Source organism: Myodes glareolus, chromosome 8 (genome assembly GCF_982192425.1).
Source record: "Myodes glareolus chromosome 8, mMyoGla1.1, whole genome shotgun sequence".
NCBI lineage: Eukaryota > Metazoa > Chordata > Mammalia > Rodentia > Cricetidae > Myodes > Myodes glareolus.
In genome coordinates this window covers 88,065,545-88,090,315 of record NC_142033.1, presented here as the reverse complement: position 1 = coordinate 88,090,315, position 24,771 = coordinate 88,065,545, and the positions used below count along the sequence as shown (strand labels likewise).

Sequence of the window (24,771 nt, the reverse complement as noted above, 5' to 3'; positions counted from 1 at the left end):
TGTTCTCTGACCTCTACGTGTATGTAGTGGCATGCATACACACACACACACACACACACACACACACACATACACATGTGCATGCATACACACACACAAATGAAGGCAATAATTCTTTTAAAAAGAAAACTGCTCATTTCAAAATCTAGTTTGTAATTCTTATTGGGCACTACCATTTAGAGCTGCTAGCAGGAGAAACCTTTAACTTCAATGAATCCTAGGACTCAAAGTAACAAAATTGAGGGTTATAAAAGTTGTTCATGTTCAAAGTCTTATAATTAGTAAGTGCAGCATAATTTATATGCTCTAATAGAGTCATTTATATTATATACAATTTTTCAACTAGTATAGACACAGAATTACTATATATAAAATTCTAATCCCGTGTTCTGTTTGTAAGAAAAGAGATTCATTTGATGAGAATTGTGTGGAATTCTTTTATACAATAGGAATTATGCCTTAAACGTAGGGTATTGCGTGGTGTTTAGGTCTGTACTGGTCCTGATACCTGGCTTTATGTTGTGTGTGGTCTTAGCTCATTATGACTTGAATGCATGAGTCAACACCACTTTTAGGATTGAAGCACAGACAATACTGGTGTGAACGCCTCCACTTTCTGTGGGCTCTGAAAGATACTTTATTGTCTATTTTGGTGTTGCTTCTGAATAGGTAGTATCTGGGTAAGGTACCTCCGTTAGACTTCCTCTTTTTGCTCACACCACAGTTGCTAATTTCCCATTACATACTTACCTGGACTTTAAGGATGATGAATGACGAAGCAATGAATTTCAAACTGGTCCTTGGGCGAGAAGATTCCCCCAATAAGGAAACACAGACTTAGAAAAGGGGTTTCAGAGAAGGATGCTTGCTATCGGGGAGTGAGGGAAAGGTTGATGTGTGAGGAGCTGCGTACGGGTGGTGTAGTGGTGTGTGATTGTGTCTGTGTGTGCATGTCATCTGTCTGTGTGTGTGTCTGTGTGCATGTGAGTACCTGACCTTGGTCTGAACCCTGACAGTGACACCAAGAAGTGTAGTGGGGGAAACCTCGGAATGTTGAAAGAGCAGAAATGCAGAAATGAGAACAGTGTGACTGAGGTGAGAAGTCAATGGCTCTGAAAGGGCGGGGCTGATGGCTGGCTCTGCAAGTTATGTAAGCAGCGCGGAGGTTTTTGAAGACAAGTCTCTGGAAGAGAAAGAGAAACTGTCGCTATTGGCTGTCCTTTCTCCCGACTGACTCTCTCACCTGCAAAACAAGAGGAAGGTGGTTCCATTCATGTTATTCGGAGGGATTAATTACCATCCTATCTGAAATATACCTGAAGCTCTTTGGAGAAAGGCACTATATTCCGTGAAAGCCAAGCCTCATTCTAATTGTGTATTTATTGATTAAGTGGCAATCAAAGACAATGCTTATGGGAAAAATCACTATATCCCCACTCTCCACAAGCATACCCCACGTGTATAGACCCAGGACATATTTAAAGTTACATGTAAAAGCATTGATGTGGTCATTAACGATTTCTTAAGCATCTGACCAGACATTATTAATGAGATTAAAAGCTATGTTAATCGTCATCCAATAGACCAGAATTTAGTTTCCATGGCACACATAGTTAAATTGAGTCTTGAGGGTGTCTTCTCTCATGCCTAATGGGACTAAGCATAGAGGACTGGCTGTCAGGCCAACTTCATCTGGGGGAGGATTTATAGGGCAGCAACCTTTCAAGCCAGCCAATGTCTTCACAGGTGGAAACCACACCCTCAGCTGTTCTGCACTTTAGAAACGTGTTTCAGCTTAGATGCACTTGACCACTGAGCAGAAAATGTTTCCACAAACAAATTTCAGTAGACTTCCCAATTCATCTCATTATTTAGTTATGCGATCGATACATTTTGTATTCTCTTCCTCATGGCGAACAGACCTGGGCTTGTTCTCAGGAGGTGGCATAGGGCCTTTGATTTTTTATTGGCCTTTACACAGAATCCTAGCTTAAGTTGACCTTTAGATGTGGAAACAAACTGTGTTATCTGCTTTTCTTACCACTGTGAGCAAAAACCAACAACAACAACAACATTAGCAAAGCATGGCAAAAACAAATCATGGAAAGAGATTGTTTTGGCTCAGGTTTTGAGGGACTGTAGTCCATCATGGAGAGAGAGGAAGGTGCCTAGGGGAAAGGCACAGCAGGGGGGAATCCCAGGACTGGTACTCCACACGCTTTCACAACTCCAGAGGCAAGGAGCAGAGATAGTCAAATGCTGACACTTGGCGACTTTCTCCTTCCCTTTTTTTGTTCGGTATAGGACCATCGCCTACAGGACAGTGAGGTCCACATTCAAGACTGGGTTTTCCCTCAGCTAATCCTCTCTGGAAACACCCTCATCCATGCAGAGGTGTGTTGCATAAGTGATCCTGAAGTTTGTCAGACTGACAATGAAGATGACACCAGTTTTGGTTGAGTGTTGCTTGCTGGTGCTTTGCTCAAAAGTTGAAACAAGAGTAGCCTAAATAAAGTATAGCTAGTTTAGTTTAAATATTTTAATCCAGCACTATGCAGGAGGGAGAGCATTATACTTAAATACTGGGCACCTCAGCCAAGAGTATATTAAGTCAGATGGGTATTTTTTAAGATACACACACACACACACACACACACACACACACGGAGAAAGAGAAAGAAAGAGAGAACTCACCAATAAAAACCCAATGAAACAAACCCAAGATCACCCTAAACTTTCTAGCCTTGCAACAAATAAACTTGTTAAAGGGTAAGCTTAGTATCAAGGTTCTGCAAGTATCCTAAATAGATATTTCTACACTTCACTAATCTTTGTAATTGGCTTGTCTCTTACTGCCATTAATTAGATGATGTAGTAGTCCATTAATAAGAGTGACACACCTCAGCATTTTTAGCTTTAATTATAGACTTCACTAGACACTCAGGTTATTGACAAAATGGGATAAACATTGCCTGCTGTCCACATACCCTTTTTTTTTGGTCTCTTTCAGCACCCTTACCCTTCTGAAGAACAGAAAAAGCAGTTGGCACAAGACACAGGACTCACCATCCTTCAAGTGAACAATTGGTGAGTAATTTGGCTGGCGTTTCCTCACAGCCTGTTCCCCCCTCTGGCAACCTGCAGTCAATGGATTCCATGAAGAAGCCACACCCAGTAGCTGCTGCTCTCCCTGGTGGCTTGCTGATCCAAAGGTGGAAACCAACCAGACTGTTGTGGGAAGGCTTCCTAACGAGGGCCATAGAGCGTGTTGCCTTCCACCTCCTCTATGAGTCAACAGGTTTCATGCACAGGATGAGTGTGTTTTGGGGGTCACTCACTTTGACTCTGAAATCATATCACGCTCTTTGGCTTTTTCTCTTTAGGATAACTGATAGAGTTGGTATCCTATTACTTTCTATGAAAGAAGAAAAATCTACCATTGCCCCATAGCTGTTTTAAATTCTCTGAGGAACTAATTGAATAAATAAGTTTTGTTAAGGTTATCCATTAGAAGACGTCCTCTGGGTTCTCTGTGCACTCAGATGCTGGAGGGGGAGAAAAGTTGTTTTCTTCTAAGAAGGTCTTTACAACCTGATGTAGCGGAGGGCTATTCGATGCTTTTTCTAAGTAAAATGTCGATTCTTGATCCTGCAGAAAGCTGAGGTTCTGTGCTGAGTACTGACCAATAATATTCTGACTAAGTGTCCAGCAACATGGCACCGGGGGTCTGAGAAAGCATGATTTATGCCCTTTGTAACTGTGCAAAAGCCATGTTCAGATCATCACCCAGGCCTACTGTCGCATTTGAAGGGTACTGGAATCCGATCGCCTCTAAAATGAAGAATATCTAATTAATCATCTTAATATTTTCAGATCAGTGTTTATAGTGGAGAAATCTTATCTTCTTTGAAGTGAAATCCAGAAAAGTCTCAAAGTCGGGTTGGAGAGAAGAGCAATCTGAGAATGACAGTTTGTAGGCATAAGTATTTCTTTCTGTTCAATAGGTGTCAAAGATTAATATTACAGACTCTCTGATTACATAGCCTAATCCATTTTGGTGAATAAATTTGTTCTTGATGTCCATTGTACTTACATTAACAGACCCTTCACTGTTAGAGAGTGAGCCTTGAGCCTCTGGGAGATGTCTCTGATATATTAAACCCCATTACAGAAAATGTAATTTCTGTTAATATAATCCCATGTATTCTCCAACTTAGTGTTTTAGAGATAGCAAGCTACTTATGTTATATTTGCCTTTGGAGGATTAATTTACAAAGTGCACTATCTGCAGGACACAGACAGACTCGCATGAGCTTCGCTTGTCAGGGTTATCAATTTCTATGACCTTACCACAGCCTTTGGAGATCAATTTTTTGCAGCCCTCTTAGTGGATAGGGAACCCACAGAAGTCATATTGTATTCTCAATGTGTTAAGTTCCGCGGCTCTGGAGGCTTTGCTGTTTGCCTATTTTCACCTGCTATTGTCTTGAAATCTTCAAAACTATCAACACTGCCTATTTGAAGCTGGTGCTTCAGAGGTACTGAATGATCCCATAAGGGAGACAGTGAGATTTTTGTGTGCACCCACAATCATGTATTTAGGCTTAAAGCGACGGTGAGACAGTCACAGTGCACTGGAAGTTGCTGAAATGTGCCATCTCCTTAGGAAATAGTCTTTGCTGAATGTAAAGGAGTGGCAGGCTGAGCTCAAATGAAGGAGCGCTATGGAGCGGGCTGGCTATCGTATCTGCCATCTCTCCTCATCCTCAATGTTGCTAGCAAACTCTTCGTAAACATAGTTACCAGGATGAATTCACGCTCTCCTGTGTAAAGCCCATGATGGGACATTTCCTGGGAATGCTGGGGCACCAGGTCTCTCCTGTGGAGCCAGGAGATGTCCCTGGATTCTCCGCACAAGGTCTTCATCAGGCAATGATCACAGCTTTATGCCTTCACCTTGGTAATTAGAGGAGCAAAAAACAAGACGAGGGATTAGAGGGCCGTGAAGCAATTCTCAAATTCCATGCAGACTTAAGGCTGAAGCTCAGGTTTGCAGATGGGTAACTTCAAAATCACTTTTACTCTGTTAGATGGGACAGAGTGTGTGGCTCTCTCCTTTCGCCTTGTCCTTCCTGGGTGTAGAGATGACTCTTCCCTGCACCTCCATTGCTTCTCATTTGTCAATTGCTCTGGCTTCACTAACAGTTTCCTGGAGAGATGGTCTCTAAAGTACTCTAAAATATCCGAGATGGGTAGTTTTCTTGAAGTGCGGTGAGAAACGGCATTTCTGTGTCTTATTCAAGTTTCAAAATGGTTTCCAAACCTTCTCTTTTTAAGAAGCTGGGCATAGACAGGTGTAGTGGTGCACTCCTTTAATCCCAGCACTCAGGAGGCAGAGGAAGGCAGATCTCTGAGTCTGAGGCCAGCTGGGCTACAGAGTGAGTTCTGGGACAGCCAGGGCTACACAGAGAAACCTTGTCTCGAAAAACCAAACCAAACCAAAGAAAGAAACAAAACAAACATACCAAAAAAGGTTGGGAACATATACATATACACATACACAGACACATGTGTATATATGTATCTTTAGATTTTAGGTAGGAAATAGCATGCAAATAATGATGGTACCTTTTAAAACCTAAAGGTGCCGAAGACTCTTAAACCATGGCCTGTTTGACGACTGCAAGGCAGAGAAAGTAGAGCGTGTTTTCCTTTTACTTTTCTGTAATAAAAACTCATGGAGCTTTTTGAACGCCTGAATGTAAATGTTTTCATTATATAAAACAACAGCCCATGAAGTTACTTTCTTCTAGAACTCCTAATTTAAAAAAAGAAAAAGAAAAAGATCATTAATGTCTTAAGACTTCCTCTTCACTTCATTTAGTTACAACTTAGAAAAAAAAATTCCGTCCTTCTTCTTGGATTTCTTAAAACTTGTTAACACACATGTAAATTTTTGTATATGCTATGAGTCACGGCTGAAGATGTTTCATAGAACGCTGAAGGGCAGGTTGGGTGTAGATCAGTCATAATTATTGGCAGCAACATAATGTATCGAAATGCACAATATGTTAAGTAAAAGCTGTAAACTCATCTTTGGTTGCTAGCTTGTCAGAGGAACCTTAGCTGGTGCGGCTATAGTGAGGCGCCACCTAAAAAATGAGACAGGGACTTTGGGGCACTATTCCTTCACAGCACCAGGAAACCCATTTTCAATTTTTTTGTTGACATTAAGGATGTATTACACATTAGGTGGCAACGGGGAAGTGGAAGAACCTCACTGTTAAACAATGAGGCAGATTGGATGAAGAGAAAACAGAGATAAAAATGTGATTGCAAACACTCATTTATTCTCCTGGTCAGAATAAATAAGAGAGTAGGAATCTTAATACGGCTGGTGCTAGAGCCCTCGGATGGAGTGGGATATCCACCACGCGAGAGACTGTAGACTAAATCTATGCCAACGTGTGTTGTTGAGATCTGAGCCAATTAGTCAAATTATCCAGAATATTAAAAATCTTTTCCATACATGATTTGATGGAAGGAGGCGTTGCCTGACTTTTCCAGGCCAACTGCTGTGACTGACTGCCTCGATCCTTCCACGCTGTGAGAAGTTTTGACTCGAAGTGTGGTCAGTTGTGAGATTCAGCCTGCACTCTATGCCTGTGCTTCCTTCCTCTTCCCTCCTCCATTGTTTAATCTCATTGAGAAATGGTAAAATTAACATTTGGAAACTTTCCATCTCTGTTTTTTGTTTTTTGTTTTCAGTGTTGTGATAAATACTTCTGAGAACAGTATACAGATGTTGAGCACTTTCGTTTTTATTTGAAGCAGGCAGAACTATTGTGAATTTTGGCAGTAGAAGGCTTTTTAGGTGGAGCTTTAAAATGGCATTTCAAAGTCAGGTGGTGGTGGTGGTGCACGTCTTTAATGAGTCAGAGGCAGATGGATCTCTGAGGTTTCTAGGCCAGCCTGGTTTACAGAGTGAGTTCCAGGATAGTCAGGATTCCCCTCCACTCCTCCAAAAAATTAGTTCAGTATTCAAGTCTTTTATCAAATATTTTTAACTTATTATTGTTTGAGAATTTCATAAGTGTACACGATGTGTTTTTATTTACCCCCGACTCCCTCCCATTTAGGCAGATGTTTAGAGAAAACATACACATATGTTATCAAACACATACATGAATAGGCACATATATCCGCAAACTCAAAACCAATATTTGCTTCTTTTTTATCTTTAGCAGACCAGCTTTTATACATTGAAAGTGTGAGTGGAGATGGTGAAATAAAAACTCATCGATACGTTTTCAGGCCATGCATGGCAAAACTGATGCTGATGTTGTGCTTGCTGGAAATCCCAGACGTTCTCTGGCCCAGCAGAGTGCTAGCCCAGATGCATGGAGTAAGTGCTCTAGTTTCGTGGCTTACTGCCTTTCACGTACAACCTCTCCTAGAAAGGCTCAATGTTCAATGACTATCTCCCTGTGTTCGGTGAAAAAATACAGAGCATATATGAAATCTGGCATGTGCATAGGGAGAAAACCCCTCTCTGTCAACTGGGTGTATAGAGTTCTAGGCAGCACCCTAGAATCGTATAAGATATTAGAACTAGTGTCCTTGATAGGTTTTAGATTTGGAATCCATACTGGGTCTTCCCAAGCCCTTCACCTATCACCCCTAAAACTGCCGAGCCTCCAGGTATCTTTTCCCATCTGTGACCCATAAGGGGGAGCTTGATCCTTACGCTGCAGGCAGGTAAAAATGGAAGCTCATTTTTACAAAATCCGATCTTTACTATAATAGATTCAACAGTTAAAGGTCAAGTCTATTTCTGAATTATAGTAGTAGTGGAGCAAATACTTTTATAAGTAATCAAAGATTCTATAAATACAGAGACATGTTTAGATGTAAATGTTAAAGCATTCACAGTTATCCTTTCAGTGTCTGTGATCTCAAAATCAATAGGGGTCAGTGGGCCCCACAGAACGGTTCTGCTTCTCTTCAGATGTAATTTAATAATACATTTTACAGATGTTGTTTAAACATTAGGCACAGATTGTTTTGTCAATAAAGCTAAGCAGAGGCATGACACAAAGACAAGGGGGAAAAAACAGATGCCAAAAGAAAAGAAAAAGGAAAACAGAACCCAAACCCATGGCACTGGTCAGTGCGAGAGGCTCTGGGGTCATTTGTTTGCTACTTAAGTGTAAAACTAAAGTGCAGCTGGACGTCACCTAGGGGTGCAGCAACGTCACGTGCACACAGTCATTTCAGAGCAGGGCTGCTTCCGCTTTCCCTTTGGGAATTGCAGAGGAACCTCCATTTAAAGTAGACTTCGTAATCGATCAATGGAGTAACAGGTGCAGTGCTAAAAAGAAAACAAGAAGGAGAACAAGAAACAGACTAACTCCCGAGAACATTTCAGAGAGTTGTTCTCTAAGCCTCAGTTAATTGCTGGGCTTTTCACGTCGAGTGCCAATTCTAACAATGTTGCCTTTGCAGACACTTAGTCTCAGGTTAGATTAGAGCAATCAGTAATACTCACCTGATAAAATACTGTCTAGTTGCTCATAAGAAAATATTGAAATCAGTCAAAAAAATGTTTAGCTTGCATATTGCCAGAGACAGGGTTGGAGAGATGCCAGACAGCTAAGCTATTATTAGGAAGGAGAGCTGAGCAAATATCTCTGAGGGCAAAGGCCTGTGAGTTTAGAAACCTCCAGGTATTGTCATGTCAGAGAGTTTTAGGACTTCAACAGAGGTCCTGCTTTTGTCTGCAGATTTAAAAAATCTTCCTGAAAACAATTTTCTTTGAAAATGACTTCTGCCCAGACTATTTGATATAGTTTGCTGAAGTTTCATATCATTGGATTTCCCCTGCTGTGAAAGTCATATCCTTAACACTCCTCCCAGGCAGCAGGCAGCATCAAGATTATTAGGACAAGATTACACAGCACACCTGAAGCTCAGGCTTCGAGCTGAGGAAGAGTTTTCAACCGTACAAGGTCGTCAAGTGAGGCTCAGAGTTGGGCGACCCATTCATTCCCTGTGAACGACTTTCAGATTGACTTGGGACCTTGTGCATGCATGGGTAAGCTGTACTTGTTGCAAGACCTCACTAAGAGCCAGGTTGGTTGTTTTCCTTCTGGGTTAGTGCATGCATCCAGTCAGTCAGAGGAATGGGTGGTGAAGGCCCCCAGAGTGAGCGCCCAGCATTGACTCTATTGTGTTGGAGTAGAGCAGCAAGAACTCACCATGGGAAGGGGTCCTATGAAGCATGGTTGCTAAGGTAGAAGAGCTAGTCTCCACAGGGGCCAAAAGAGCCCTGTGAGAATACAGTGCTTGCACAGGGCAAGTCACGGAGTAAGCGGAGGAATGTCAAAGATCTGATACTGAGCCAAATGTTTAATCATCCCCCTCGTTCCTGACCAGTGAGATGTGTGTCCTTACTTAGGCCGTTATATTGCCGCAGATACCAGCTTCCTGTACTTTCGGAGACCCGTAGGGCTGGTTAACGAGAACTCCCGCGTCTGTATTCTAGACTGCGTGGAGTGCACCAAGAAGCCAGGTGAGCACCGCCAAGTCGATCTAATCATGGTTCTACTGCAGGAACGGAGCAGGAGAGCGCTGTGATAAAGAGACACCCCCACACCCAAGAAAATTAATTAAAAAGTTGCTCCTTCCTCTCATCTCAAATAAGCAAACCAAACACTGTAAAATAAAGACTCGACGAAATTAAACATTATTGCAAGACATGAAAAACATGTGTGCTGTCATTCAAGGGTTCGTAATAAAGATAAATCAGTTGTTTTCGGCAGGGCGCTGTGAGACTGTGAAGGGCATGCCAGATAATAGCCTTGAAATTTCTGAAGTTATTGTACAGCAAAATTTGTTTTTTTCTCCTCAGGCATTCAATCTTTTTCTCTAGCAATTTTGTACATGACAAACTTTTTAGTGGGCGCATTAATAATCTATAAGTAATGGGTTGTCAGGTGTCAGTTAGAGATTAAAAGATTGTTTAAGCATCACCCATTTGCTTTTGCGAATGAGTTTTGTAGGTCAGGAGAAATAACTTTTTGAATTGTGGTTGTGTGCGCACGCTGCTTCCCTCCCCCCCTCCTTCATTTGGCTCCCCTCCAGGTGTTGTGTGGAAGCACCGTATCACATTACATAAATCCTGCACGTCGGAGCAGATTTGGAACTCACCCTGTGTGAATCAAGGGGACGACTGTCTCCGCTGTCTTCTGTAAATGTATTCAAACTGGTAAATGTTGTTCTTGATCATCTCAAAGGGACTTTGCAAGGGGAAGCAGCTTTAGCTGTGGGGAGAGCGCCGCTTTGCAGGGTAGAAGTTCCCCCAGCAAGTCCGGCTTAGGTCTATTCTTGTCAAATCTGTCTTGAGTGTGTTTACATAGAGTTTGCCTTCCTGGTATTTTCTGCTTGCACGGGCCTGATCTCCACCTATTTTGTGTCAACAGTTGCTGAGCCTGGTGTTGGGTGATTAAGCATTAAGCACCAAGCCCTGAGCTGGCTGAGACCCTCGCTCCCTCACTGACATCACTGCCTTGCTTCAGGGCTGGGCCTGCAGAAAACAAATAGTGTATTTGAGTGGTTGAGGAGTCAGCCTGGAATATTGAAAACCAGGGGCAAATGTTGCCTGTTTGTTAAACAAAAGTTTTCTCAAAAGGAAGGGGAGCCAGAGGCTCAGTGGAAGGAGGAATTTGAAGGACAAAGGGACAAAGGTCTAGGGTCTGGTCAGTGCTTACACCTATGCTTGGACGTCACAGCCTTTTGTGTAGATATTTAGGGCTATCTTCAATTAAACTTAATTTTTTTTTAAGAAGGAAAGCCCAACATTCAAAAATAAAACCACGTAGAATGAATGTCTGCAATTTTTGGCAAATATGGGGTTCTCCATTCAATGCCACCGCTATCATTGAAAATGTTTCTCTTCACTTTTTTTTTTTGCATTTTTACAAAGTTTTCAGGTTGGCCTACTGGTTTGCAGAGTAACTGAGTCTTTTACACTTGCCACACCTCAACACTAACAAATAAATAGCAAGAACAGTTTGTTTCATAGCCCTCAAGTCACCCTTTGCTTTTTACCCACCAGTAGCCAGTGCCTCTCAAGATTAGACCCCAGCATCGAAGACAGGAAAAACCATTTCCTTCCTCAAAGATAGTAGGTCTTGCAGGCTCACGGTGATTATCCATCTTGGGTCCTAAATGTAACTTAGCTCCAAAAAAAAAAAAAAAAATGAATTTCCTGTCATTGGTGAGATCTGGCTTAATACTGATAAAGTAATTTTTTTGTAAAAAAAAGAGACAATATTTTGCCTATAGATGGAAGCTAAATACATCCTGGTTAAATAACATATATTGATGTTTTTAGTAGTTTTAGTCTGGGGTATTGAGGTTTTTTTTTTTTAAGAAAGCAGTGCTTTTGCAGGTTGCTGTCTGCCTGAAGAGTTGTGTTGGTCTGTATTCAGGAACATCTGCTGTGGTTGACTGACCCCTCGTTCGGGTCAGAGTTCATATATAGTTGGAAACGGTTGGGAGTGTGTGGTTGAAAAGCTAATAGAAAGAACTGTATGTGTACAAAACTGTGAGACCTCAGTAGCCTCGGCTGGTCACCTGGAGGGACTGTTCATGGAAAGAGAAGTGGACTTGGTTGTGCCTAGATTCCCAGCCTTAGGTCTTGGAGAACTGGGGAACCAAAAGGACATGGGAGACTCATTCTGAGTGAATGTAGTGTTTAAGGGGGAAAAGGGCGTAGTGAGAATTAAATTTTGTTCTCAGCCATGCTATTTCTTTTGAAAAACACACGTGACTTTTGAAGTCTTACACAAGGCATTAGGGATTAGAATTTCAGAAACCCCATGTTTCTGAGCCATAAGGTACAGCTTCTGGGTGGAAATTTCTGCATCGTTCGACAAGTGACTTGCAGCTAGCTGCCAGTTATGAGGCAGGGACAAGAAGCCTCCTCGTCCGGTGCCTCTTCAGGCCTCCCGTTGTGGACGTGTTCTTAGCAGTTTTATTAGGTATGCTGCAGAGACCACAGCATTTGCTCATTTAACCTGCCCATTTCAGCGCTGCATCCACAGCATCAGCTGTAAGGTAGTTTTGCCACTTGAAAAGAACCTGGGTCCCATTAGTTAATACCACTCCTCTTATTTCCTGGTCTCTGCTCAGCAGGTCCCAGCCGTCACTCTACTTTCTATTTCTACATTTGCCTATTCTGGGCACTTCACACACACACACACACACACACACACACACACACACACACACACACAAGCACATACAAGCGGTGGTCTTATAATAAACGATTTTACGGGATTGTTTCTTTCACTTAATGTTTTCAGGGTCCAACTACGTTGCAGCATGTATTATTAGCACCTCATGCCTGGCTGAGCAGTGATGCACTGCGTGGCCAGAAACACATTCAGCTTATTCCTGTGTCAGTTGATGAGCATTTGGGTTGTTTCCAGCTTACGCTGCTAGGAGCTTTGTACTAGTATGTATTTTTGAGACTCTTATAATGGCAATATCCTCAGCAACTCCTGTGTTAAGTTTTACAGCTAGCAAAGCATGTGTCTTCGCAGTAAGCCACCAGATCGCTGTGGTTCTACACCTCCATTCTGCTCTCCTCTCAGAGCCGGTCAGCGGCATGGTCCCACTCAGCTCCCGGGCTCTTCCTTCTAGGCACTGTTTTTGACTCTTTCCGCCAGTGGCCCAGTGTTTTGACTGAGACAACGGATAACATTTTGTTTTTAAGGGATAGGCGTTAGGGATGTATCTAGGTTCGTTGAGTGTTTACCTAGCATGCAGGAAGTCGTGGGTTCAATCCCAAGTACCACACAATACCAAGTCTGGTAGGGATCACATGCCATCCCAGCAGCACTTGAGAGGTGGAAGTGAGGTGAACCTCGGCTACATAGTCAGTTTGAAGCCTGCCAGCCTAGGATTCATGGAACTCTGAGGATAAAAGGAAACGGGAGAGGGTGTACGGAGCATGGGAGGAAGGGAAAGAGGGAGTGAAGCGGGTGAGGGAGGGAAGATCAACGTTGTGATACTTATATTTAATTCCAGCCCTCACTAGACAGAGGCAGACAGATCTCTGCGAGTTCAAGACTGGTCTACATAGACTTGGGCCAGTTAAGGCTGCATAGTGGGACCCTGTCTCAAAAATAAGCAAACAAACACAAAAGAAAAGTAAAAGTACACTGGCAGCCAGCGAGCAAACAGTAAACGCACGTCTTCCTAAACTTGACCAACAGGGCAAGCATGTGTCAAAGTCTTAGAGGAGGCCTTTGTGTCCCCTCATTTTGTTATCTATGTCATGGAGGGGTAGGGGACATTGCCTTTCAGTGTTCAAGGCTCCGCATCCATCTCCAGGGTTTACAGAGCACATATTGGGGCATGACATTGAGTTTAGCTCTTCCTGGTTGAAACACCATGCTCCAGGACACGAACTCCCATGCCCAGATCATGGCAACTATGCTGTTCTGTAGCTAAATTCTGTGACCAGGCAAGACCGAGTGGCAAGGTAAATTTTGAGAAGCCTTCCCTGGGTATGAGTGAAGATTCCAAGACTGCAAATTTATGGTTACTGAAGGTGTGGAAAGCTGGGACAACTGAAGGAAGTGTTCTGGAGAGAGCCAAGTGTTCAGAGGCTCGCCAAGAGGAGACTAAGTTTTACTGGTGCCTATGTTGATGAACGAAGTCATACTTCGAGTACAATAGCATTTCAACATGATCATTTAAGGCAACATTCTTTGGAAAAACAATGCATACCTAATCATTAAAGTGGTTATCTATCTGAGTTGCCTAGGTGACTCCATGGTTATGCCTATTGCTCACTGTTTATTTACTCTCAAAGATGTCTGACTTTATGTGATAAGCTACCTGCCCTTCTTCATAATGGAGATTGGCAAAAAACACCCCCCCCAAAAAAAAAACCAAAACAGAAGAAAACAGGATTTGTTTTAAATATATGTATTTATTTAATTATGTGTTAGGGATGCTCAGTTATATGCAATCTTACTGGCCTTTTGTGAATGAATTGTATGCAATCTTATTGGCTTATTATGAATGAGAAAATTTGGATTTAAAAGGGGAAAAAGGTTCAGTTACAAAATAAAAAGCAACATCCATTTTGGTAATATTTTTATAGCTTCCAAAGCTTTTTCCATAGCAGAGAAGGTTTAACTACTTTTAGCAATCGCTTATACATTGTGCTGATGATCATTTTAAACAAATATAACTCAAGTAGGCTACTATTTTTCCTTACATTGATGGCTATACAAACTCAAATCTTCACATTTAGGTAGATATTTCATATGTATAATTTGTTACCTATATTCAAAATCAATGGATACTTAAATTTGTGAGTGTGTGTGTGTACGTGCGTGTACGCGTGTTTGCGTATGTGCTTGTGTGGAAATGGGTGTCTTTTCCTTTTGCTTTCTACTTTTTATTTCTGCAACACGCTCTCTCACTGAACCTGGAGCTGCCTGATTCACGCTATACTGACTTGCCAGTGAGTCCCATTGACCCATCAGACTCTTCCTTCCCAGCCATAGGGAAGATGCAAACTACTAGACCTGACTTTTTAACATGTGTTTTGGGGATCAAACCCATGTCATCATGCTTGTGTAGCCAGCATTGTACCACTGAACCAGCTCTCCACCCCTTTACGTTATTCCCAATCAGTCTTCCTGCACGAAGCCCGTGGAGACACACTCACCATTTATTCTACCAAATATCGCTCCCAGGAGCCCGTGATCTAGAAGGCAGCAAGTAGAAACCAAGGATAAGAGTTCAAGCTAGAGTAAAACATCTAGGGACCCCATGGCTTTTAGAACCCAAATGCTGTTTACAAGGGGAATTTTCTGTGGTATGTACCCATGCAGTGATGAGTTGTCTTAAAATTTCAGTTAGAAGTCCAAAAACAGGGCACAGGTTTTGTTATTGCTTTGCGCTATCATCGTCTATTAAACGCTGACCTCCCCACCCCCACCGGCTGCTTTGAAGCAAACCTACGTACAGTTGACTTCTTAGCTCAAGGTAGACGTCAACTCTTCCTGTGCTCCCTGCCTCTGGCTTCTCATCCTCTGATGGAATTCCTGGGATTTGAGCAATCTGACATTATGATTCTGGACTGGGTATGGAGGAGAGCTTGCCTCCCCCTTTCCCTGTCTCCCCAGCCCTTCTCCACCCCCATCCCCAGACACGAGTGATGTATTGTAGCCCGGGAGCTGCCGGATCTTGGAGGAGGTTAGGAAACCAGAAACGGTGCCAAGAATATGATTTCATATGGTTTGACGTGAGATTGCGTCAACTTTCTTGAGCATCTTAACATGTTTTATAAAATTTTATTTCACAAAGAAATGATTTGTAGAAAGGAACCCGGGAACCTATCAGCTTTGGATCATTAAGTCCAATAAGTAAATGTAAATCTGCAATCATGGTTTTCAGTAGATTTTTTTTTTCAGCTAAATTTTTTGCTTGAAAGAACAAAGAGTTACTTAGGAGATAGATGAGTACACCTCCTTCCTGTAGTCTTTGTCTATAAAATGTGCCTTAAAATTATAAGGAGATGGTGAATATTTAAAAAGTATGTGTGGTTTTATTTGATTAATCCTCATAGGGTTGGTTGAAAGAATATTGTGTTAAGAAAGCTCATGTTATGGAAAATAACAAAATCCTGAAATTCTGTAATTATCTTCCAAAGACAGATTATTTTTATTTAAAGTTTTCATCAGTCCTCTTGAAATTAAACGAAGAAAGTCTTTAGAAAATTTCCCAAATAGATTCTATGTCAATTAAGTATTATATGTTCATATTGTTTTTTAAATAAAATACTATGTAAAAATAATAAATACTATATATTTATATACTATATATAATACTATCTCTACATAAAGAATACTATATACAAAAATTGCCAGTATTTAAATTGTTTTTAGGAATACATGATATTTATTTTGATTTAAATAGGTATGGAACTACGTATAAATATAACTAGTATTAATCAATGCATTTTTACTAATTTGCCTTCCTGGTTGGTGTGATCATGTCTAGTTGTGTGTATTTGTGTGTTTGTATGTGTATGTGCCTGTGCACATGTGTATGTAGGCTCACATTCATGTGTGTGCAAAAGTTCACATAGGTCAGAGGTCAGCATCAAGTCATCCACATAAACACTTAACTGGCCAAGCCATCTGCCCCTGTGAAATAATTTTCTAATTATGGATTATTTTATCTTCTTGGGCATTTGAGGGTGTTGGAGAATAACATTTCTTCATACTTAGAAAGTTGCGCGCTACAATAAACCTAGGTCTACCCCCATTCTATTTACTTATTCCTAGCTGGCAAACAAGACTGTAGGACTGCCAGAGAAATGGGTCATTGTTTGGAAGTAAAACACTTTGATTTTATGTGGATTCCAAGCGGTAACTAAATGTGGGCTCTCTTTGATTATGTTAGTTGTAAGTAGACACTAAATACCATGGAATGGAGCAGAATGGAGCTGATACGGGGAAGGTAGCAAGGTGAACGGGTGAGTTTTTCCCTTAGTTTTTATCGCTACCCCAGTGACTTACAGAAGGGAGATCAAACTGTAGGACCTGCTGGCTTTGGAAGTGGGCGACTGCCTTGCCTTTTGCTCCTCCCAGGAGCCCGCTAAGCTCTCCTCATCCTCCTACTCTGTAAGAATTCAGTTTAGCAACAAAGTTTGGGGCAGGGCAAAGAGCAGCTGATAAACAAAGGATAAAGGTCCACTGGAGAGGGCAGTTCCACTAGCTCTTGCTTAGAAAACCGTCCTGGATTCCAAAACCGGGAATGAGAGGAGGCGAGCACAGTGGTAGAAAAGGGAAAACAACACACATACAAATACACACACATACCACATATATATATACACACTAACCACACAGACATCTACACACACCCACACACATACACACCACACTTACAAATACACACATACCAACAACACTTACACATAATATATGCTATACTTACGCATATATCCATGCACCACACTTGTACAAACCCACACACACCACACATACACAAACCCACACACACCACAAAAACACAAGCACACATACCACACATACACAAACCCACACACACCACACATACACAAACTCACACACACCACACATACACAAACCCACACACACCACAAATACACAAACCCACACACACCACAAAAACACAAGCGCACACACACCACACATACACATGCACACACATACCACAATACACAAACACACACACCACACACACATACCACATAAACACACACACACACACACACACACATTAAAATACTAAACCTGTAACAACTGGGGAGTGAAATAAAGAAACGAAGCCAGAAACTTCCCTGTTGGAAACAAAATTCAGATGTAGCTCAAAATCTCCTTGTCTGATTCTTATAAAATGCAAAAAGTAAAATTCAGTTTATAGATGATCTCAAGTGTTGGATGCTGGGAGATTTTCTTTCCTGTTTTAGCTCCCACTCTTCCTCTGAGTCCTAAATAAACAACCAGGTCAGAAAGAAATACATTTCTGTTTATTTGGACATGGAGGCAGCTATAAGGTCAACTCACTGTCTCACTTTCCTTTGTAAAACTTGGCCTGAGAAAGAAGATAATTGGGTCTCAAGCAGAAATTCTACTCCATTGCAGTGCATCCAGAGGGAGATGTAGGTTTCTTTCCTTCATTCAGTTGTTTGTCACCTACAGAAAGGGAGTCTAGTTCTTAAAAGCAGCTTATAATTAAGGTGTGTGTGTGTGAGAGAGAGAGAGTGTGTGTGTGTGTGTGTGTGTGTACAGCAGTATACAAAGGCAAATAAAACATTTCTAACCTTTGAAACTTACTTCACTCAATTTAAAATTGAGTAAAATTCACAGTTTACTTTAAAACCCTAAATTGTAGCATATTTTATTATGTTCTTATAATTCTATTTAAAAAAGGTGTACAACTTCCCATCTCAGCAAGTGAGTTAAGCCGATAGAGTCACATTCCTGAGTACTGCGTCCCGATTATATTTGAAGAGCAACTGTTAAAAAAAAAAAAAAACTGTTCTGTAACGATGGGAAAATTGTCTTTTATATTATACAATCTAATTTTTATTTTATTCTTCTCTTTCTTACTTCTCTTCAGAAACACTATTTTCTTTAACTACATGGTATAATTTCAGTATGTGTATGTATGGATATGTAGTGTATATATATTATATATATTGTGTATATGTTATATATACACACATATGTATAAACTATTTTATTGATTTCTCCTAAAATAAATGTTTTAAGAAGGAAAATAAGTCTATTTATGTTCACATCCAATCTAAAGGTATTTTGTTGGTTTCCTGGTTTGGAAATTTCCTGATAGTTTTGCTTCTTTCACAATGAAAAGTAAAGCATTCTGTCACCAAAGCAGGGAGGATGAGACACGGGTCAAAGGGCACTTGAGAAACAAACAGCCAGGCCAGTTTATTTAAACAGATAGAGGGACAAGGGAGCTGACCTCAGTTTGACTTATAGTGGGAGGAGCAAGAATGCCATTTTATTGCTTTGCCCAGAAGGAAAATGTTTTTATATCTGAATTCACCCCCAAGCCTTCTAAATACATGTTCTACTATATACAGCTAGTTCCAAAGAGAGAGGCTTTGGGGGGGGGGGGCGAGGTCGTCTGAGATGGGGATAAAATACAGCACAGGGAGCAAAGTTGTGAAATGATGCCACATACAAATGAAGCATTATTTTAGAAAATGAAATGCTCTCCTGTTTACCTAATTCCTTTCAGGTAAACATGTTCACCACGACCTCAAGCCATGATACAAGTTGTTCAAAGTAGTCAGTTTAGGCATTATAATTTAGTAATGTTCCCAGAGCTTACTGTGTCCTAAATATAGTGACAATGCTTTATTATATTGAAATGTTTTTAAACGATGGCTTGGGAAGAGGAAGCAAGGTCAGTTGGCAGAGTGCGTGCCCAGCACACACCAGGCCCTAGGTTCGGTCTATAAGTACCCCATAAACCAGGCATATAAGAAAGCCTGTGATCCCAGCATTCAGAAGTTCAGGGACATCCTCCTGAGCTATACAGCAAGTTTGAAGCGAGCATAAGTTCCTCACAACCCTGCCTCAAAACAAGAAAGAAATATGGTTCTATGTAGATCTCGTAAGCTGTCTGGACAATCCAAAGTGGTGGGGTTTTCTTTGATTTCCGACATTTCTGTCTGTTATTGTTTTTAGTGACAAGATTCTCAACCTGGTATCTATAGAAACTATGAGTCTCTTAAACCTACATACCAATAAAAAAAATTATCACCTCCACACACACAAAAAAAGGGAATGACATCTAGTACCTGTGGATGGTGAGCTATGTGGTAATGAGTTTGTCCTTTATGTAGAGACCAGGACAGGCCCCAAAGACACACAATCAGTGTGTCTCTGTAGACCTCCGTAGAGATACAAATAATTTCATCAGACCGAGTGCAGTGGCTTGTGTGATAGTAGTCTCAAAATATGAGAACTACTTACTTCTAGGGGGCAAAATATTTTAAGAACCGTGGATGTTTAACCCAGGGAAAAGAGAAAGCCTAGAGGAGACAAGATTCAAGCGTTGAACGAAATCATTTAAATGGTCCCAGAGATCTGAACTGCGAAAGGATTTTAGATGAAGAATAGAACCTTCTGGCAACTCACTTCATTCAAAGACTCCCAGGAAAACCAATTTGTGCTGTGCTGGTTTCAGTCCGGTAGAGCCTAGGCATTGATTTGATGGGATGCTATAGAGGAGATCCATGCCAATGGCCAAGCTAGGTGACAAAGCACTTCCTGAACTTGATTTAGCTTCTCTCTGGTGCCATGGGATGAACGGTCATGAGCTGGTAACCCGAGTTGGTTGCTACTCACTGGTTTTTGGGAGTCTACATGTTTGAGTGTAGAGGAGGTAAACGTTGGAATATGGAAAACCCGAGACACTGAATCTTTTTGGAGTGGCCTCATCTTTATCTACGAACACAAGTTGGGCAGCCGTGGGGGTTCTCCAGCTATGAGAAGTCCATTGTTGGGTTTATTCCTTGTCTCAGCATAAGTGTTGCTGCCAGTGGGAACTGGCTCCCAAGTAGCTGCTTTTCAGAGACACATGTTGGGGTTCAAGCTGAAGATCAGAAACGCAAAGCAGCCAAACCACTAGAAAGTTCTTACCTCTACCAGGACTCAGATAAACAAAGGGATGATCCTCTCCTCAGTGTGACTGCAGACTGCAATGCTCTCCACCAAACCTCAGACTGCAATGAACTCTTGTCTCCTCCTGCCTTATAGTCCTCTCTCTGCCCAGCCATATCATGCCTGTCTCCACCTCCCCCGGTGCTGGGCCTGTGACTCCCAGGGCCGGGATCACCTTTGTGTGAGTTCTATTTCCCTCTGTAGACAAATTCAATCTCATGTAGCTCAGGGTGGCTTTGAGTCTTGGGATTAAAGGTGTGAGCCACCACTCCCCGGCCTCTAGTGGCTTAGCGCTCGCTGATCTTCAGGCAAGTTTTATTAAAATACAAATAAAACGTCACTATACCTGTGCCATCAGCAAATTCTTAACATGTGTTTGGTAGCACGTGACCCTGAATTCGTCATTCAATTTCTCTGAGCCTTGTTAAAAAATTGTCCTCATCTGTTAAAGATTGCTTTCCTAGCCATGTATGCGTGGTAGCACAGGCCTTTAACTCCAGCCCTTGGAAGGCAGAGGCAGGCAGATCTCTGTGAGTTTAAGGCCAGCCTGGTCTACACACATAGTGAGTTCCAGGACAGCCAGAGTTACCTAGCAAGACCCTGCCTCAAAGAAATGAAACAAAAAAACCAAAACAACAAGAAAATTTGCTCTCCCTACCCATAAAATGTCTTTAAAAAGATTTGAAAGAGGAAGTTAACAGACTCAGTTTTCTCATTGTCAGCAGAGACAATGACCAGCAGCAGAAGGAGCGGGCAACGCTTCGCCCTCTTACCTATATTAGTCACTATGAAAATTACTGTTGGTATATGCAGAATATTAATATTAAATAATTTTCTAATTGGTCATGCAGCGCCGGCAGCTAATGAAAAGGCAGACTTTTTTCCCCCATTTTAATTGGTTCTTTCACATGGTGTTCAGGCTACACCTGCGCTTATAATGAGAATGGAGAATTAATCTAACCTTCTGCTCGCAGGATTCCAATTGTCATGGCTTAGATAAGATAATGGTAACCTGGCTTGGAACGCAGTTTGTTGTAGATCGGTGTTTTTAATATTTTTATTAGCGGCTCAGGAACTTCACGTGTGAAAGCCGATACAGTAGGCGGCCTCTTAAAGTCTGTGCCTTCCGTCAGCATCCAGTCCCACTGTTCACCCTAAGTCCTTCTCAGAAAGAACACAAGCATATCCAGGATGCCGAGAATCCTAAATGCTATGAAGCATGGCTTTTTATTTTTAAAGACGTGTCCTTGACTGTTGAATGGTTTGGATTTTCAGGCTTGCTTTCTTTGCTCAGATAGAGAAATGTAGAAACTAAAATTTATATGAGACCGTGGACCCTCCAGTCACTAGTAGGGTGTTATTGAACTTTTTAATCATATTTTTGATGTCCTTATCAAGGTGGAGGTGGGAACTAAAGGCAACTTTCTGTTTCAAAACATACTACCTACTCCTTACTTTCTGAATTCGGTGTACAATTCTTATAACCCAGGATAAATACATCTTAAAAGTTAGGATCTTGTGAAGATGGCTTTGGAATAACCTGTAACCCCGTGACCTCCAAGTCCAAGGCTTAGGTTTCTGAGGTGATTTATGTTCTCCTGTTTTACAACAGTTGGACATATAGATGCATTTTTTTTAATATTTCAGTGACTTGACATTTGAAGGAGCTATAAAAAGACTTGTACCGAACAATTTTTAAAATAAACAGAGTGACTTAAATATCTTAATAAGATGTTTATAAAATTGCAGTACTAGCTGAAGAAAGCAAAATTACAAAGTCAGTGGCCCTACAGACGTGACCTTGTTTTGACTTTGTATTTTGCATAAAGAGGGGGAAAAAAAAGTCACGTCAAGAAATCTCTCCATGGAATGCATTTCTCCAAAGTCCCCAGAAGTGTGAGTTACTAGTGATAATCTCCAGACATTCTTTCAACGGATGCTGCACGGCCGGCTCAGTCTGTTATCTTAGCAGTGGACAGAAAGATGAAACTACATTTGCCAAAGGGAGGGGAGCTTTGGAGCCAACAAACTGAAAAAAAAGAAGCCAGAGAGTCTAGGATTGAAATGTCAGTAATTGGGAGGTAGCAGATGTCCTCCTGGCTTCTCTGTCCCCACCAGCTCTGGCCCTGCCCACTGCAAAGAGTGGTGACTAGCATTGTTTCCTGAAAACCCCGCTAATTCCCCCATGAAAAGATGAAATGGAAGTGTCCAACTGTGGTAAAACAGGCTAACATAAATCAACTCAGAAACCTAAGCCTTGGACTCGGAGGTCACGGGGTTACAGGTTTTGCAGCGTTCGAAGCCGTCCAGGAGGGAGAGAAAGGAGGCAGGCTGAGCTTGCCAAAGCTTCCACCAGGGCTCATCTCTTCCTCTGCCTTTGTTTATGTTTTTGTGTGATAATGAAATGCTTTGCTTTCTTGGTTACAGGTTTATTAATGCCCGGAGAAGAATAGTGCAGCCCATGATAGACCAGTCCAACCGAGCAGGCAAGTCCCCTCTAGTGACTATAGTCAAGTCAGGCAAACGACAACCACCTTCAAGCCATTCGCCAGGAGGGCTGCTGCCTGGTAAATGAACTGGGAGTGCGTACTAGGAGTGCCTGGCCGTGAAAATTAAACCAGTTCTGTTTGGTAACAACACTAATCAATTTAACGTCGTTAGAAAACATTTGAAGAAAGGGGGAAATAAAAAGCCAGCGGAGAAAAGTAACCCTTAAATCACGTGTGCAGCAGTTACAATCTTTGTAACCATTCGATATAGTAATGTGATTCCCCCTCCACCCCCCCCCCCCCGAGTTTGCCTACCCAGCTTCTGCTACCATGACCACTCCCTGGTGCACGGCTTGGTGTGGAATTGCTGTAAACTTTATTACCTGTCAAAGGGTCAAAGGGGTCAGGATCACTTGTGGGACTCAGCAAAGTTCAAAGACGTTCAGTGAGGTAGAGCTTTTGTGTGCTTTAATAACCCAAGGCAGCTTACCTTCTAAAACAGCTTTTCATGTACAGTTAAAACCTGGGACTCTGTCAGTGGCGTAAATACACCGTCCTCCTTCTTATGACCTCGCTCATCAGTATCTGGCTTCTGCTGTTCACGGTTTTAAAAAAATAACACCTTTCCTGTTTCTCAGTCATGAGCCCAAGGATTTGTTTTGTATTAAAATATGGTAGCAAAGGCAGCAAGCAAATTTCCCAGGGCTGATGCAGGCGTGGACGGTCACTCTGAAATATCTCTCAGCTCTATCGAAAGCTCTGCTAGTGTCAGACTGAGTCACGTCCCAGTTCGCCACATTCCAGGAACTTTTTTTTTCCTTTCAATGCCCATTCTGAAACTACCAGACAGAATCCCAAGCATACATCTGTGCGTCTAAGCTGTTCCTTGGACACAGATAGCACCTGAAACTCAAGGCTCCAAGATGCGCACAGAACTGGTCTGAAAGACATGATGAATTATGGTTTAAAAATGGTGTCTGTTTAGTATGTTCTCCGTGTCCTCTGGTCTTCTCCCCTCCCCTCCTGCCCCCACTCCTCCCCTCTTTCCCTCCCCCCTCCTGTTACTAAGAAGCTGTGCTGTGTACTTTTGTAGTCAGCCAAGGAACACCTTATAACCCCGACGGACAGCCAATGGGAGGCTTTGTCATGGATGGCCAGCAGCACATGGGCATCAGGGCTCCAGGTAAGACATGTCTCTGTGGTGGTTTTCCAGGTTTCACTCCAGCAGGGTTGCCCTTTCCAGCCCAGCCCCCTGCCCCGCCGGCACAGGTAACCCCACCCACCCACCCTCTGCTTTCTCAAGCTGCCTGCCTCGCCACGCCTTGCTTTGCCATCTGTGTGTCTCAGATGCTGTGAAGGGGAAGCCAGGACCTGTGTGTGCTCAAGATCTCACCACCTCTCGGCCATCTAGAACCTGTTTGGTTGAAGGGTCTTTTGGCACTCTCTGTTGACTTTGCTCATTTTCTGGCCTCTTCTTGGATTTTTCTCTCCCTTCCAGGACCTATGAGTGGAATGGGCATGAACATGGGCATGGAGGGGCAGTGGCACTACATGTAACCTCCATCTAGCTAACCAATCGAGAGCCAGGGGGAAGTAAGTACAAACGGGCTCTTTGTTTTCACTTTGTCCTCGGAATATTTCTCTTTTCCCTCCTGCATTTTTCTCATGGTCTCCTTGCCCATAGCTTCATGCTTGTTCATCATTTCCCTTAGATCCTCGTTTCTCGCTTCTCTCGTTTTCTTGTTGGTCTTGATCAAGGTTCGAAGCTTATGAATTCTGTGTATGATATCCATTTATCCTGTGTGTTGCTATTGTACAGTACTGACCACATGACAAAACAAGAAACAGTCAGGAGGTGGGGGAGTGGGTTGTCATAGCAACAGACTGATTTGCAAAATGTAAGCAGTCTGCAGCAGTGCAAGGAGAGGAAAGAGCATGTCCCCAAAGTGCCATAAATCTGTCTAACCGCAGTTGATGCATGAGTTACATTTCTACACTAACCTGCAAGACACCAAAAAGCCAAACAG

General features: G+C 42.1%; 1 protein-coding gene and 1 long non-coding RNA gene across 6 annotated transcripts in view; both read left to right on the top strand.

Annotated features, from left to right (window-relative positions):
- The window catches only part of Meis1 (Meis homeobox 1), a 140,631-nt gene that overhangs the window by 112,700 nt on the left and 3,160 nt on the right, over positions 1–24,771 (top strand). For 2 of the 5 annotated variants that reach the window (XM_085692242.2, XM_085692239.2), the window contains 3 exons: positions 3,011–3,087; positions 22,683–22,822; positions 23,838–23,927. In XM_085692242.2, the coding sequence (XP_085548368.2) occupies positions 3,011–3,087; positions 22,683–22,822; positions 23,838–23,927 (307 nt within the window). Of the gene's footprint in view, positions 1–3,010; positions 3,088–22,682; positions 22,823–23,837; positions 23,928–24,242; positions 24,338–24,771 lie in introns of all 5 variants that reach the window. The other 3 variants (XM_085692241.2, XM_048435482.3, XM_048435481.3) reach the window with 3 other exon arrangements.
- Positions 3,098–15,802, top strand: LOC146893936 (uncharacterized). The gene is made up of 3 exons (XR_015738610.1): positions 3,098–7,405; positions 8,917–9,094; positions 9,476–15,802. It is a non-coding gene; the product is annotated as an uncharacterized LOC146893936 (long non-coding RNA).